Raw genomic sequence first — 16,280 nt, 5'->3', positions numbered from 1 at the left:
TTTAGGGGTGAGGCCCAGAGCAGGCGGTGACTGGCTCAAGGTCAGACATCAGCATGGGGTTTGAAACCAGGTCCCCTGACACCCAGCCAGGCACCAACAGCCCTGACAGTTTTTTCTCCAGTGGCCCCCAGACCAGCCTCTGTATGGGGAGCATGGAGAAAGCCATGCTGAGGCCTCGGGGAGACACTTGGGGCCCACAGGGGATGGTGGGGACCCACCAAGCCGTGCTCAATCTGGAGTCTCCCTCCCTTGCAGGGTGGCCGGGCAGGAGGCAGACGGGACAGGGGAGTGGCTGAGGGGTGGGGTGGGATCAGGCCTGTGCCCGGATTTCACTAACATGCTGTATGTCCTCAGGCAGCCCCTGACCCTCTCCCAGCCTCAGACTTTCTAAAGGGAACAGCCTAGTTCTGTGAAGCCCCTTGCAGCCCTGCCCCACTGACCAGAGAAGACCCATGTCACCACGTCACCTTAGTGCCCCACCTAACCCCGACCCTCACTCAATTTGTGGACGGTGACAACAGAGGCCCGGGGAGGAGGCTGCCGGCCCGAAGTCACAGAGGGTGTGGAGGGGCCGGCGACGGGGTGCATGTGGATCAAGCTCTGGGTCTGTGGACCTTCGACCCCATGACCCTGGCCCCCTGGGATGGGAAGGGCCGATGCCCCCATCCCTTCTGAGGGCTCAGACCCGGGTGAGGCCGGCTTCTCCCCCGAGACAAGGGCAGTCGCCGCTTCCGAGGCCGCTCTTGGGGTTTTGCTTGGGAACACCCCCCCAGGCAGGTCTTGCATCCCCGTCTTCCTCCACCCCAGAGCCCTCCAGCCCCAGCCTCCATCCACTCCTGAACATACTTCTGGGAGGGGTGGGGGGAACAGAGACGGGAACCCAGGCTTCCCACCCCGAGGACAGCAGTAGAAGGCCTGGTTCTGCTCCTGAGACTGGGTCGGGGGGAGTGCAGGGAATGGGAAATGAGGACCTGCTTTCCACGGAACCCGTGAGAAACCACTGAGCGGAGAGACCTGCCATTTCCTGAGCTCCTGCCTCCCACTGAGCCAGTGTACGGTAGTGTGAGGGACCCAGCCTGGCGCTGCTGCCAGCCAGCACCCGTGTGACCCTGAGCAGCCTCTCTGAGCCTCTTTCCTCATCTGTCGGTGGGAACAGTAATGGTTCTTTCCTCATCGGGTCATTGTGAAGATGAAATGACTTAAAGCTGGTGAAGCACTGAGCTTCCTGAGAGGCACACGGGCTTCCTCTCTGGATTTCCTCCTTGTACTTTCCCAGTCGCTGTAGACACAGAGTCTCACTTTGCACCATGATTCTGAGAGGAGGGTGTTAGGAGAACCTATTTACTAAGGAAGAGTGTAGGGTTCAGAGAGGTGTAGTGAGTTGCCTGAGGCAACACAGCAGCCAGTGCTTAGGGCAGCAGGCAGTGTGGGGTGGAGGGATAGGCAGGGTCCAGGCCTGGCTCTGTGGTCGGAGAGAGTGGTCATGCGGGAGTGGATTCTCCTCACCGTTGCCAGGCTTGGAAGGGCCCAGCTGAGGGAACCTTAAGCCCTCACAGTCTAGCCTGGGAGCCTAGCCGGAGGGGCCGCCCAGGTCTCTGAGCGTCTGGCTGTGCTCACTCCTTGTGAACAGGGATCCCGGGGCCCCCTGCAGGTGTGTCAGCACCCCACACCCCAGGTGGTGAGCTGGGAGGCGCTCTTCTCCCAAGGGGCTGGGGGTGGGGATTGCCCAACCTTCCTGGCTTCTTCCAGCCATGGCGTCTGAAACTCGGGAATTTGAGACTCTTGGAATCAGAAGCTGAGAACTGAGAAACTTCAGATGCTCAGAACCAGGGACCCTCTCGTTCTGAGGATCTGGAGAGGTCTGTGGCTCACCTCACCCAGCCTGGGTAACACAGGAAACTCCACTGTAGCCCCTCAGGCTGCAGCCCTGCTGGCCTTGTTTAGAAATGCTCCTGGCTGGCCCTCTGGGGTCCCAGGCAGAAATCTGTGGGAAGCTCCCTCTCTGCCACACGGACAGACACACACACTTGCACATACACATGCATGCTTCTGTGCACACACTCATACAGGGCATTCACTCACTTGCCCAGGGTCCCAGCAGAATTTGAGCCCAGCCACTTGGGTCTGGGTGGGAGTCCCTGAGGGAGAGCGCCAGGGGGTGCTCCAGGTGCTGGGGCACCAGGGGGTACTGTGGCACACCCATCAGTGGGACTCTGAGGTTTCTGGGTGATTCTGCAGTGGGTGGCTGTTAATGGGCGCACGAGGGGCTCCAAATCCCACAGGGTTCTTGCCTCACTGCCCGGTCAGCCCAAGGAGGTGCCTCAGCCCCTTCAAGCCTGTTTTTCCCATCTGCACAGAGGACTGTTGTTAAGGTTTTCCTTTCTCCTCTTGGGAGGGAGGTTGACCAGTTCTCTCCGAGGTTTGCACACACCATGTACTCCACACACCAGCGGGGACGACCCCTCATGTGTGCACAGCCCTCCACAGTTGATGCAGTACATCCGAGGCCGTTCTCCACCTTCGTTCTCACAACAGCCTTGGAGGGAGGGTAGGTAGATGCGGGGACACTGAGGCTCCGAGAGGTGGCCTAGTCAAAGCTTAAGTCCCAGCCACACACCGAGGTTGGTAAATTGGTGTCCAGCATCAAACAACAATCAGTATCGAGGCTACAGAGAACAAGGAGCTTTATTTGCAGGTCTTAGGAATTGCAACTGGGGAGACACAGATTCAGGTAGAACCAAAAGAGCGTTCCAGGAAAGAGGAAGTCAGGGGCTTGTAAAGGCAAAAGCCATAAGGTCGTTAAAGGAAATATTTGTCCTTAAGGCTGTCACGAGTTATTTTAGGGTAAGGATCCAATAAATATCTTGAGTTTCTGGAACACTGGGCAAACGTTCTAGATGGCTGCATTAGGAGAAGAAGTGGTCAAAGTTCAGATTCCATGCAGGCGATGACGTGCAGAAGTCACACTTTCTCAGTGGCCTCCCGGCTCCATTTCAGAGCGGTGTCTTAGTAAAACTGACTCCATTTTTATTTTCCTTTCACACCAGTAGTGTGTACAAGCTCACCAGCTGTCCAGGCCCTCACTGCGGCCGGCATTTGGGGATTTTCCTCCCAGAAAGACTCAGCCAGCTGTGGAGCTGGCCCTGGCCCTGTGCCGGGCGGTGGGGATCTGAGCAGGAGCTTGGGGGAGGGGCTGCTGGTCGGCGCCCAAGGGGAGGGTGGGGTCAGGAGGACCCTGCAAGCTGCTGCTCAGCTGGCCCCGGAGGGACGGGGACTGGGCTGAGGCCGGCAGAGGGAGCCACCCGTGCCAAGCTGAGGTGGCCTGAGGCATCACGGGGTGTAGATTCCTATAGGGCCTGAGGGAGGCAGTGTTCAGGGGTGAAGCTGAGAGCCGCCCGCAGGGCTTTGAATGCCGGGCCAGGGAGCTGGTGTCCTTGGCGACGGGGCTTTTCAACTGTAGTCACGCGAGAGGAGAGAGACAGCCTAGTGAGCCCTTGGACCCATCCCTCCACCTCAACAACTGCCAACTCGTGGTTGATCTTGTTTCCTCTACAACCCCGCTCCCCCCAGGCAGCATGTCATTTCATCTGTAAATATTTCTGGATGTATCTCTGAACGATAAGGACTCATTCAAAACAAAAACCCGGAACCATAATATCGTAGCATAACTAAAATAACTTTATAATAATTCCTTAATATCATCAAATACCCAGTAAATGTTCTGGTTTCCACTCTGGGGCACAAATGCTTATATGTATATTTTACAGTTTGTTTGAATCAAATCCAAACAAAGGTCTATTACTGCAGTCCGTTGGTTCCCCTTCATCTTTTCATATTTTTTCCTTGCAATCTAGTTGCTAAAGAAGCCAGTCATTTGTCCTGTGGAGTTTCCAACCATCTGGATTTTGCAGGCTTCGTTTTCATGGTGTTGATTAATATTTGTCTGTGCCCTGAGTTTCCTGTGAGGTAGCACTCACCTCTGGAGGCTTTATAAGGTGCGGCACAATTTTTTTGCACAACTGCTTCATAGGCGAAGTTCACTCAGGAGGTACATAATGTCGGGTTGTCTCTTTTTTGTGACATAGGAACCATCGGTGATCCTAAATCGATGTTAGAAGCCATGATTGCCTAAATCCATTATTTGTCAGTGGTTGCAAAAGAATAGGAGTCTAGGACTTCCCTCCCTGGTGGCGCAGTAGTTAAGAATCCGCCTGCCAACGCAGGGGACACGGGTTCAAGCCCTGGTCCGGGAAGATCCCACATGCCGCGGAGCAAATAAGCCCGTGCGCCACAACTACTGAGCCTGTGCTCTAGAGCCCGCGAGCCACAACTACTGAGCCCTCGTGCTGCAACTACTGAAGCCCACGCTCCTAGAGCCTGTGCTCCGCAACAGGAGAAGCCACCGCGATGAGAAGCCCGTGCGCCACAATGAAGAGTAGCCCCCGCTCGCTGCAACTAGAGAAAGCCCACACACACAGCAACGAAGACCCAACGCAGCCAAAAATAAATAAATAAATATATTTAAAAAAAAAAAGAATAGGAGTCTAATATTCTAATTTCTTCTCACTTCTTAGATGGAATTCATCACCAGATAAAAACCTCCCTTCATCTGCTGTTGGTTACTCTATGGCACAGTTTGTATAGAAAAGTCAGGATAAGTCTTTGATTTTTTTTTTCCTTTCGATTTCCAGTTTCAAGAAAGTGAGTTGATTCCCTGCCACCCTCCAATAGTGACTAATTATTTGTTTGTGTTAATATCATCATGGTCTCATGGATTTGAACATATTGGATGTGTTTTCATTCATCACCGTCATTATCCTTCACTGCTGCTCAGATTGGCCCGTCTTTGGCTAGTGGGAGCCTCTTCAGATGGGTCCTGAATCCTCTGGTTGCTTCCTTGATTTCTGGCATGACCGGATGTGGTGTGGAAGCTGTTTGGTTTGCGTGCCCGTGGGAGCACACCTCCCTGGACAGACTCCTTCCTCTCGCTTGGTACCCTGGCTGGCAGCAGAGAGGGGCTGAGGGGTGAGAAGGCTGGCCTGGGGCTACCTTGAAGGGCTTCCTTGAAGGGCTGTGATGTGGGAGGGAAATTGAGGCCCATGGAGATTGCTGACTCTGTATCACAGGCCCTGGAGCCTCATTAGCTGCCTTTTGAGTCACAGAGGGTTCAGAGCCAAGCCCTGGGTTCGACTAATGATCCTCCCGTGGCCCCATTGGTACCTCCCGGCTCCTGCGAGGGCTCCTCTTCCTCCCTCCCTCCTCCCCCATCCTTCTTCCGCATCCCGTGCAGTCCAGGGAGGAGTGGAGGAGGGTGCAGTGGCCAGGCCAGTGTTCCCAGCTTCTGACTCTCCATTGCTCTGTGCACCTGCATGTACCCCTTTTTCTTCAAAATAAATTTATTTATTTATTTATTTTTGGCTGCGTTGGGTCTTCACTGCTGCGCACGGGCTTTCTCTAGTTGTTGCGAGCTGGAGCTACTGTTCGTTGCGGTGCGCGGGCTTCTCATTGCGGTGGCTTCTCTTGTTATGGAGCACGGGCTCTAGGCGCGTGGCTTCAGTAGTTGTGGCACATGGCCTCAATAGTTGTGGCTCTCGGGCTCTAGAGCGCAGGCTCAGTAGTTGTGGCGCACGGGCTTCGTTGCTCCATGGCATGTGCGATCTTCCTGGACCAGGGCTCGAACCCGTGTCCCCTGCACTGGCAGACGGATTCTTAACCACTGCGCCACAAGGGAAGTCCCTGTACCCCATTTCAGATACACTTTTCTGTCCTGAAATCAAGTGTCAGGGAATGTGCCAGGGGTCAGGGCAGAGGCCGGCCTGGGAGTTTTCACTGAGAAAGGACACAGAGTTGACTGAAAAGGAACCAGCTAGTAATCAGCCCTTGCTGGGTTCTAGACTCTGTGTCAGGCTCTGAAGCCCTGAGTGTGAATCCTGCCTCCCTCACTGGTGCCTGTGGGTGGCCTTTTGAAGCGACTTCCTGCCCTACCGCCTCAGAAGACAGCCCTGAGGGTTCAGGCCATACGGCACTTAGCTGGGCTCCATTAGTGGCTGTAGCGCCTCTCACTGTGCTTATCATTTTCATTGTCTTGGTCCCCGAATGTCCCACCAGGGAGCATTTCTCTTTGCCAGCATCCCTGTTGATGGTTAGAGGCGTGTAAACAAAAGCATCCTTAATGAGGGTGGGGGTTGGGAATGGCTTTTGGCTGAAGTCTCTGTGCTCAGGCTGCTCCGGACCTTGGGATTTACAGCCTCCTGATACACCTCTGGCCCCTCAGCCAGATTGCCTGCGTGCCCACCCCCATACCTGGGAGTGATTTTCTTCTAGAAGATGGTTCTTATGGTCTTGTTGGGGTTTGGCTCCTCTGGGTCCTTGCCCGAAAGGGCCAGCAGGTCCCCCTGACTCAGCAGGGTGAGGGTTTTTCCCCTGCCTCCCCACCTCCTGCTGCCCCAAATTGCCTCTGTTTGGTCCTAGTCTGCTGGGGAGATGCCCACCGCCAGCTCTCAGGACACCTGCTCAGAAGCCACTGCTTGTCCTCCAGGGTCAGGCCCACCACTCCCTTCTCTCCACGGCCCCGCATGTACCCCGTGTCAGCCTCAGCACTTGCCTGTGTGCCTGCCTCTCCCACCAGACTGGGAGCCTCCCGAGGGCGGGGACCATGTCTGAATCATCCGGGTCCTCAGTGCCAGTGTGGGGCTGGGTGCAGAGTGGTCCACACTGATAAAGAACTCATTATTTGGAGGCAGACAGACCTGCGTTTGAATCCTGGCTTCAAACCCAGGTCTGCCTGCCTCCAAAGAATGTGTGTATTTTCTAGCTATGTGACCCTGGACAAGTTACTTGCCCTCTCTGAGCCTTGATGTTCTCATCTGTAAAGTAAGGATGGATATATTAGTAATTTCATGGGGTGGTTGTGTGAATTGAACTGCGATAACCCATGGCAGTCACAGGCTTGGTATCTGACATTTCCAAGATGCTCCGTAAATAATCAATTTTATTAAGAGTCCCAGTGGATGCCTATGAATTTATTCATTCAGTTAACACATGTTTGAAAGATCCTCTCTGAGCCAGGCCCTGGATTAGGTGCTGGGTGGATAGCAGTGACCAAGACTGACGTGTCTCTGCCCTAAGAGAGTCGACATTCCAGTGACAGTATCAGCACTGAACACAATGTCACACACTTGTGTAATTATAACTGGGGAAAGTGTCTCAGAGGAGAAGTGCCAGGGGCCGTGAGATGGATGGACAGGGGTCCTGGCCTAGTCTGAGGAGTCAAGGAGGGCTTCCTGGAGGAGGAGGGTAGGCCCTAAAGGACAAGTGAGAATCAGCTGCAGGAAGAGCAGGTGCGGAGTTCCTGACCAGAGAAAGAGCCTGGAGCAGGGCACAGTAGGTGGAGGCTGGGGTGGGTGAGGGTAGAGACATGAGCCTGGGGACAGAGCATATTAAGGGTGTGAACTTTATTTTCCAGGGGACCTGATCAGAAAGATCACTGTGCTGCTGTGTGGGGCAAGGGCAGATGTGATTGCTGTTGCTGTTAGTGTCCCGGGGCGAGGAGATGGGGGACCGGGCCAGGGTGGTGCCGGGGGGCTGGAGAGGAGGAGATGCATTTTAGCAGAATGTAGGAGCTCAGATTGGATGGAGAGAGGGAAAGTGGGGAGGCCAACATGGCTGCCAGCTTCTGGCTCGGGCAGGACAGGGGGCACGGTTGTCCATTGACCAGGCAGGAACTTGGATGGATGTGCTATATTTCTGAGGGGGAGGATGCAGATGGAGGCATGAGGAAGGGAAGGGGAAGCTCATAGAATCTTAGAATGACAGAGCTGGGAGGAGCCTCAGGGGGCCTCCAACCCCTTCAGAGATGGGGAAACTGAGGCCCGGAGATGAGAAGGATTTGCCCAAGTCCCATACTGGTTCATGGCAGAGATGGGGATTGAACCCAGTATTCCTTTCCATCTGATTCCCTGGAGGCACGCACCCCCATTTCCTCGGGAAGCCAGCTGTGACCCTCCGTGTGTCCCCATCCTGTCCCCCTCCCCATCCAGGTCATCCCAGACTGGAAGGAGCAGGAGTGGGACCCCGAGAAGCCCAACACCTACGTGGGCATCTTTCACTTCCATTTCTGGCGCTTCGGGGAGTGGGTGGACGTGGTCATCGATGACCGGCTGCCCACAGTCAACAACCAGCTCATCTACTGCCACTCCAGCTCCCGCAATGAGTTCTGGTGTGCCCTGGTGGAGAAGGCCTACGCCAAGTAGGTGCCAGTGGCGGGCGGGCGGGCGGGCGGCCAGGCTGGGGCGGAACTGCTCGTGGGCTCTGTGCGGGTGTTCCTCTCGCTGGGGCTCCAGGCACAGAGAGGTGAGGGGCAGGTGCAAACACACACAGCGAGCTCAGAGCCCGGCGCCCAGAGCACAGCCAGCTGAACCTATGCCAGGTGTGGTGGAGGCCTGGACTGCAGGGCCTCTGGGTACCTGGTGTCAGGTCCCCACAACCGGCCCACGTAGGGAGGAATAGGTGCTCCTGCTTCTACCTGGGAAGATGGAGGCCCAGGCAGGTGTCCTGCAGGTAGCCGGGGGCAGAGCCAGCAACCGTATTCAGGTCGATGGTTCTCTTCCAAAGATCCAAGTTGCTGAGCCCTCCCTAGAGGCCTCGTTCGGCACGTGGTGTCTCCGAGCCTGGGCTGGTCGAGGAGGTTGGGACAAACCACTGCCTTTCCTGCTTGCTGGGCCTCCCCTTCACCCACCCACTGGTCTGTCTGCCTGACTGTCCAGCCATTCTATCTTTGCTGACCCTCCTCCTGCTCTGTGCCAGGCCCTGGGTTCCCAGCATGGGCATGAGCAAAGTTTTGCTGAGCTGTGGAGGGCTTTGGGGCAGAGTGACCTGCCCAGGCCCCTGCAGGACAGGTGCAGGCCTGGCGCAGGAGGGCCAGTGGGGTCAGAGACCAGCTCTGTGGGAGCCTCTCCTTGATTCTTCCTCCCAGGCCTGTTTGTCACTCTCCTTGGACAGTGTGTGTGTATGTGTGTGTGTGTGTGTAAAAGGAAAAACAAAAATTCCATCATCAAAAACAAACCCATGGAACCCACTTGCACTGTTGGTGGGAATGTAAATTGATACAGCCACTATGGAGAATAGTATGGAGGTTCCTTAAAAAACTAAAAATAGAATTACCATATGACCCAGCAATCCCACTACTGGGCATATACCCAGAGAAAACCATAATTCAAAAAGACACATGCACCCCAATGTTCATTGCAGCACTATTTACAATAGCCAGGTCATGGAAGCAACCTAAGTGCCCATTGACAGACGAATGGATAAAGAAGATGTGATACATACATACAATGGAATATTACTCAGCCATAAAAAGGAACGAAATTGGGTCATTTGTAGAGACGTGAATGGATCTAGAGACTGTCATACAAAGTGAAGTAAGTCAGAAAGAGAAAAACAAATATCGTATATTAATGCATATATGTGGAACCTAGAAAAATGGTACAGATGAACTGGTTTGCAGGGCAGAAATAGAGACACAGATGTAGAGAACAAACATATGGACACCAAGGAGGGAAAGTGCCAGGGGCTGGGGTGGTGGTGGGATGAATTGGGAGACTGGGATTGACATGTATACACTAATATGTATTAAATGGATAACTAATAAGAACCTGCTGTATAAAAAAATAAATTAAATACAATTGAAAAACAAAGAAGCAAACCCATGAAAACATGTTGGCAGATTCCATTTTTAGTCCTAAGAAAGCAAAACCCGCCCCCTGGTGGTCAGTTGGTCACCATGGTCCTTGGTGCAGGCTCCTCTCCTCCCACTCTGGGAGACCCACTCAGTGACTCAGTGGGCTAGCTCTTTTTTTTTTTTTTTCTTTTAAGTAAAATTTTTATTATTTTAAAAAATTGTCCAAAATATAATATTTATCATTTTGACCATGTGTAAGTGTACGATGCAGTAGCATCAATTACATTCACAATGCTTTGTACCCATCACCACTGTCTACATCCAGTATAGATGATGATACTTTTCATCATCCCCAACATAAGTTCTGTTACCCACTAAACAAGAACTCCCTCTTTCTCCCTTCTCCCAACCCTGGGAACCTCCTTTCTGCTTTTTGTCTCTATGAATTTTCCTATTCCAGGTAGCTCACATAAGTGGACTGTTTGTCCTTCTGTGTCTGCCTTATTTCAATTAGCATAGTGTTTTCAAGGTCCTTCCATGTTGTAGCATGTATCAAAATTCCATTCCTGTTTATGGCTGAATAGTATTCCATTGTTTGTGTGTGCCACATTTTGTTTATCCATTCATCTGTTGATGGACACTCGGGTAAACTGTTTCCACCTGCTTGCTATTATGAATAATGTGGCTATGAACATTGATGTGCAGGTATCTGTTTGAATGTCTCCTTTTAGTTCTTTGGAATATATACCTAGGAGTGAATTGCTGGGTCGTATGGTAGTTCTGTGTTTACAGTTTTGAGAAACCACCAAACTGTTTTACACAGGGGCTGCACCATTTATGCTTGTTTTTTTTTTTTTTATTATTTACTTTTAAAATTATAAAAAGAATGCATGTCTGTTATGGGAAATCCAGAAAATATAGGAAACCATGCAGAGGATAATAAAACTCTCCTATACTCCTGCATATTCTCCCAGGTTGCTGTTCTCCCCTTCCCTGTTTTGGGCCATCTGGGTTAATGGGGCAGCTCCTCTGTTCAGGACAGCAGGACATTGTCCCCTCAAGGCCCCACCCCCTCTCCATGTCTCCATTTCTTCCCTTTGCTCTCCCTGCACCCTCCCCCACCACTGGCAGCTCTTTTAACATCTTTGATGGCTCTTTTGTTTGTAGGTTACCTTGCAAAACCTGTGCTGGTGTTTTGTGGGCATATATTTTCAATTTATGGAAATGGTATTTTGTCATATATCCCATTCAGCTTCTCATGTTCACATTTGGCACTCTGCCTTTAAGACCCCAACCTTTTTCCTAACATTTAAATAAGGAGCCACAGCTGTGTCCTAGCACCTGATCTGTTGCACATAGTAGATGCTTAATCTTTTTGAAATGAATTATTGCATGCATTTTAGACATAATTGGAGTCCGGCTGTATTGCTTTTTCAAATGTAACAAGCAGGCACTAGCATTTTCCCTGCAGTAGGAATTCCTTTACAGTGTTTTCTTCAATGGCCGCTTGAGAGGCAACATTAGCTTTTAAAACCAGTTCTCTGTTGTTAGACATTTAGGTGATTGCTAGTTTTACATTGTTATAAATAATGTTACTCGAACAGAATTATGTCAAAAGACATATGAACTTTTAACACTTCTGAAAAGAATTGCTGGATTTCTGGACAGCTAATTTTTGAAGATGGGGCTGTGAAGGCCAAGGGGAATTTGAGTGACAAAATGGTTGTGGTTCAGTGGGACAGACGTTGGCCTGGGAGCCGGAGACCTGGGTTGGCTCTGTTGTGTGGCCTGCTGTGTGACCTTAGCAGTTCTCTTGACCTCTCTGAGTCTCAGAAATCTCCCCTATCAGGTGAAGGGTTTAGACTGGCTGGGGAACATGAGCTGGGAGTTCTTTCCACATTGTTTCCAGGCTGGCGGGCTGTTACCAGGCCCTGGATGGAGGCAACACGGCGGATGCGCTGGTGGACTTCACAGGTGGGGTTTCCGAGCCCATCGACTTGACCGAGAGTGACTTTGCCAGTGATGAGGCCAAGAGGAACCAGCTCTTTGAGCGCGTGTTGAAAGTGCACAGCCGGGGAGGCCTCATCAGTGCCTCCATCAAGGTGAGAACACAGAGCCAAGCCCCGGAGGCGGCCCCTCCCCTTCACTGACCCTGATTGGGGTGGGAGGTGACTGGCTTTTCAGGGAGAGCCCCTGCCCAGGTTGGATCATAAATCCAGACCCTCAGCCTCATGGGAGGAGGGGAGCAGTTAGAGGGTGCAGGCCCTCCCCAGTGCTGGACAGCGCAAGCCTCAGGCCCCCTGCCCTAACCTTTACACTATGAAAGGCCTTGCCCACACTGTTCAACTAGCGTCCCCCTTTTCAGCCCTTTCATAAGGGAGTGATAGGTCCTTTGGCCAAGGCTTAAGGCATCACAGTTGCGAGGCAATGGGAAGGGCGAGGGAGCCCCTACTGCCTGCTGGCACAGGCCTGGGCTCTTCAAGAGGATCGTCTTATTTCATTGACTGCTCATGTTTTGGGTGGGAAAGTTGGGACTCAGTGAAGGCAGAATTTGAACCCAGGTTTGGCTGACCCAGTGGTATGTTGATAAAAGACTGGAAAATTAAAAAGCCCTGGTTTGCTGACTTCTGTGGTGTAAATACTCCCACCATGGTTGATTTCAGGCTAACGTTTTAACAACCAGATTGCAAAACTGAGCCAGTGCTAGTCGATTCCAACACAGCCCTGGGCTGATCCCACTTCAGGTCCTTTCCTTTATCCCCCATTTCTGTTCCCCGGCTTTGTAAAGGGCTGTGAATGCGGAGGTCAGTCCCTAACGTCAGAGGAATGAGGTCTCCCCTTTGTGCGGGGCTGCCATTCCCTCCCCGTCCTGTAGGGGGTGGTGTGGCCTCTGGCTCCAGGTGGAGCCTGACCTGCCCTGCCTCTGAGCAACTGTGTCCCACAGGCAGTGACAGCGGCAGACATGGAGGCCCGGCTGGCGTGTGGCCTGGTGAAGGGCCACGCGTATGCCATCACTGATGTGCGCAAGGTGCGCCTGGGCCGTGGCCTGCTGGCCTTCTTCAAGTCAGAAAAGCTGGACATGATCCGCCTGCGCAACCCCTGGGGCGAGCGGGAGTGGAACGGGCCCTGGAGTGACACGTGAGGCCCGGGGCTTGGGAAAGGACAGGGGGCAGGCACAGGGCAGACCCCAGGTGGGTGGGCCGGGGTACGAGGGCTTGGGCAAGGACAGGGTGGACTTCCTGGAGGAGGTGGCACCAGGGCTGGGCCTTAAAGGATTTGGGGGGAGGATGACATTAGGAGAAGACTTACTTTGGAGCAGGCAGGTTGGGGGGTGGATTCAGCATGGGCAGAGGTCTGGAGGTGGGGATGAGCTGATTCCTATAGGGGATGTAGAGACCAGTCTGGTGCTTGAGTGGGGAGGAAAGCAGGGAGGGAGGCCACCAGGGGTGGGAATGGGGGTGACTGCCCTGTGCTTGGCTAATGGCCCTGGTGAGGCCAGGAGAGGAGCAGGCCTAGGCCCCCAGTGAAGGTGCTCCCTTCACTGTGGGTCAGTCCCCCCTTGCCCCCAGCCTGCAGCTTTGCTCCCAGACCTCCGGTCCCTGGCATGGTGGCAGCCCACGGTTGCCTGCGAGAGTGGGCAGTCAGGACTTCCTGGAGAGGGGCCTGGGCATGGCCCTGGGTGCCCCCGACCACACCCACACTGATGGAGGCCTAGTGCTCAGCTGTCCCTCATGCCTCCTGACCCTTGCCAGAGTGGCCCTGATGGGGTCCCTCCTCTGATACTCCTCTCCCTTCCCTCCCCTGTGCTCACATCCCAGCTCAGAGGAGTGGCAGAAAGTGAGCAAGAGTGAGCGGGAGAAGTTGGGTGTGACTGTGCAGGATGACGGCGAGTTCTGGTGAGTGTGCACTTGCCCTGGGCGGATGCCCAGGGCTGAGAGGGGAGCCTCCTGTGTGCCAGGCAGGAAGCGCTGGACAGGCAGGCGGAAGCCAGGGCTCTAAAAATGCCCCACCATCAACTTGCCGTGTGGCCTTGGATAAGTCACTGCATCTTTTTGGGCCTGTTTCCTCCTCTGTAAAGTGATTTGGGCAGAATGGACCCTTTCGTCCCCATAGCCCCCACTGCCCATGTCAGGGGACACTGGGCTGCTCTGGTACCCAGGCTGAGCCCTCGGCAAGTAGGCCAGGGTACCAGCAGGTGGGGAATTGACCAGAGGGCAGAGGGCACGCTGGCAGCCTGATGCTGAGAGCAGGTAGGAAGAGGAGAGGCCCTTTGGAGGAGCTAAGACTCAGGGTGCAGGGGAGCCCTTGGTGGGCAAGGACAGAGACCCAGCCCAGAGGCAAGAGAGCACACTTGGGTTTGGGATGGGAAGAGTGAGTTCAGGGAGGTGAGGAGGTGAGCTTGGAAGATGGCAACAGCCTTGCTTAAAGAGCAAGATAACGATTCCTGCATTCATTCACTCCTGCGTTCATTCATTCGGCATTCATTCATTCTGCATTTAGCCCTGCTTGCCAGGCTCAGTGTCTTTCTTCAGCAGGACACTTGATTTGGAGACTGAGCCACTTCCTGGAGGGATACAGGGTACCCTGTGTGTGGGAGATGTTGTGAGGGCCCCAGGCAGATCCAGAGGCAGATGGCAGTGATCCTGGCACCCCAGTGAGGTCCCCTCCTGCAGGTGTCAGGGGAGCTGCTGCAGGAGGCCCCCCAGGCCTTCTGGTCTGGGCTCCTGTGGATGAGATCCACTTTGCCCTGTCTGGCTCAGGGGCCAGTCGAATTAAAACATAGCAGTAGAAAACCCTCATCAGGAAAGGGCTTCCTCCTGAGGCCTTTCTCAGATATGTTCACCCTTGATGCATGTATGTGCATATTCTCTTACATGTGCACCCTTGAAGGTGGGTGGGCACTTCCCTTCCCCCCGCCCAGGCTCCTGGAGGTGTGGCAGCATCCTGGCCACTGCAGCTCGCCTACCAAGGGGTTTCCACCACTAGCTGTGGATGATAATGGATGGAAACTGTAGAGGGCTGTACACATTAGTTATTCATACTGTTAATAATTGTAACGGCCAGCCTTTGGCAACTCCTGCCTGCTGGAAGTTGTATTACATGCTTTTATTGCTATTGCTTTGCTTAATTCCTGCACTAACTCTGTGAGATAGGCAGCTGTCGTTAGATTCATTCCCGTTTTACAAAGCAAGAGACTGAAGCCAAAAGAGATGTGAAGGGTCCGTGTGATGCCATGTCCACACTTGCTGTGTAGGCCGTGGTGCAGAGCACGTGGGGCGAGTGGGCAGGCTGGTGGGCGGGGAGGGGGGGGACCGGCCGGCTCAGCTGCTTGCCACGCCCAGGATGACCTTTGAGGACGTGTGCCGATACTTCACGGACATCATCAAGTGCCGCCTGATCAACACGTCTTACCTGAGCATACACAAGACGTGGGAGGAGGCCCGGCTGTGCGGCGCCTGGACGCGGCACGAGGACCCGCTGCACAACCGCAGCGGGGGCTGCATCAACCACAAGGACACCTTCTTCCAGAACCCGCAGGTGGGCCTCCTTGGGGATCCCCACCCCCCCGCCCCTTGAGCAACTGTGGGACCCTCGGCACCGTCCTGCCACGGACTCCTGCATGACCTTGGGTACATCCCTGTACCTCCGTGGGGTTCGGTGCACCGTTTGTACAACGGGGTTGGATGGGCATGTCTGGGAGGTCCTGTCACCCCCAACCTCACAATATGACCTGCAGGCTCTGAGGACTAATGAGTGCCCTGATAAGAGTAACAGGGACATTTTACTTGGAGGCTGAGCTGGGGGCTCAAACCCCTTGTTTCCACACATAGTGCTGTTCCTTCTGGGGGAACTTGGCCAGGCTGGCTCCCCACGGGGACTCCTCCCCTGCGGCCTCCTCGGTCATGACCCCGGCACCCGCCTAGTCCTCACGCCCGGTGTGCCTTCACTGAGCACCAGCTGTATGCAGGCTTGGAGCTGAGCATCCAGCGTTTCCCTGAGTCCTCCCACCCCGCATGCAGGGTGGACATTGCCGGCCCATCTCACAGATGAGGGATGAGGCTCAGAGAGGTGATGTGACTTGCCCAAGTTCACACAGCTGAGTTCTGGGCCGAGCTTCGGGAGCCACCGAGCCCATTTTCAGTGTGGTCTCACCGTGTGTCCCTCTTCCTCTGCTGCACCCGCAGTACATCTTTGATGTCAAAAAGCCAGAAGATGAAGTGCTGATCTGCATCCAACAACGGCCAAAACAGTCCACCCGCCGGGATGGCAAGGGTGAAAATCTGGCCATTGGCTTCGACATCTACAAGGTGAGGCCAGCTGGGACCCCTGCTCTGGGTAAGGAGAGTTTGGGCTGCCTGGGCCTGGGGGAGAACACTCTAGAACACTTTGGTCTCCGACATCACCCCAGTCACCCTGGCCACATTGGCTGATGCCATGGTTGTGCTGTGACACAGGTCTTGTTTGGATCCCCACAGAGGCCCAGCCTGCCTTGGATTGGCCCCGCTGGAGCTCTCAGCCTGATTTCTTCTTGCCCAGACCCACAGGCTGTTTGGACAGGGAAGGGGACGATTGCTGGTGGTCGGGCCTGGGCTCTGGG

General features: G+C 54.1%; 1 protein-coding gene across 2 annotated transcripts in view; it reads left to right on the top strand.

The window, feature by feature from the left end:
- The window catches only part of CAPN5 (calpain 5), a 57,294-nt gene that overhangs the window by 35,277 nt on the left and 5,737 nt on the right, over positions 1-16,280 (top strand). For both annotated transcript variants that reach the window (XM_036862164.1, XM_036862163.1), the window contains exons 4-9: positions 8,040-8,248; positions 11,592-11,784; positions 12,627-12,820; positions 13,501-13,578; positions 15,025-15,220; positions 15,868-15,990. In XM_036862164.1, coding sequence (XP_036718059.1) covers positions 8,040-8,248; positions 11,592-11,784; positions 12,627-12,820; positions 13,501-13,578; positions 15,025-15,220; positions 15,868-15,990 — 993 coding nt within the window. The remainder of the gene's footprint in view (positions 1-8,039; positions 8,249-11,591; positions 11,785-12,626; positions 12,821-13,500; positions 13,579-15,024; positions 15,221-15,867; positions 15,991-16,280) is intronic.

This window comes from Balaenoptera musculus, chromosome 8 (assembly GCF_009873245.2).
Source record: "Balaenoptera musculus isolate JJ_BM4_2016_0621 chromosome 8, mBalMus1.pri.v3, whole genome shotgun sequence".
NCBI classification, from domain to species: Eukaryota; Metazoa; Chordata; class Mammalia; order Artiodactyla; family Balaenopteridae; genus Balaenoptera; species Balaenoptera musculus.
This window is presented reverse-complemented; position numbering and strand designations above follow the sequence as displayed.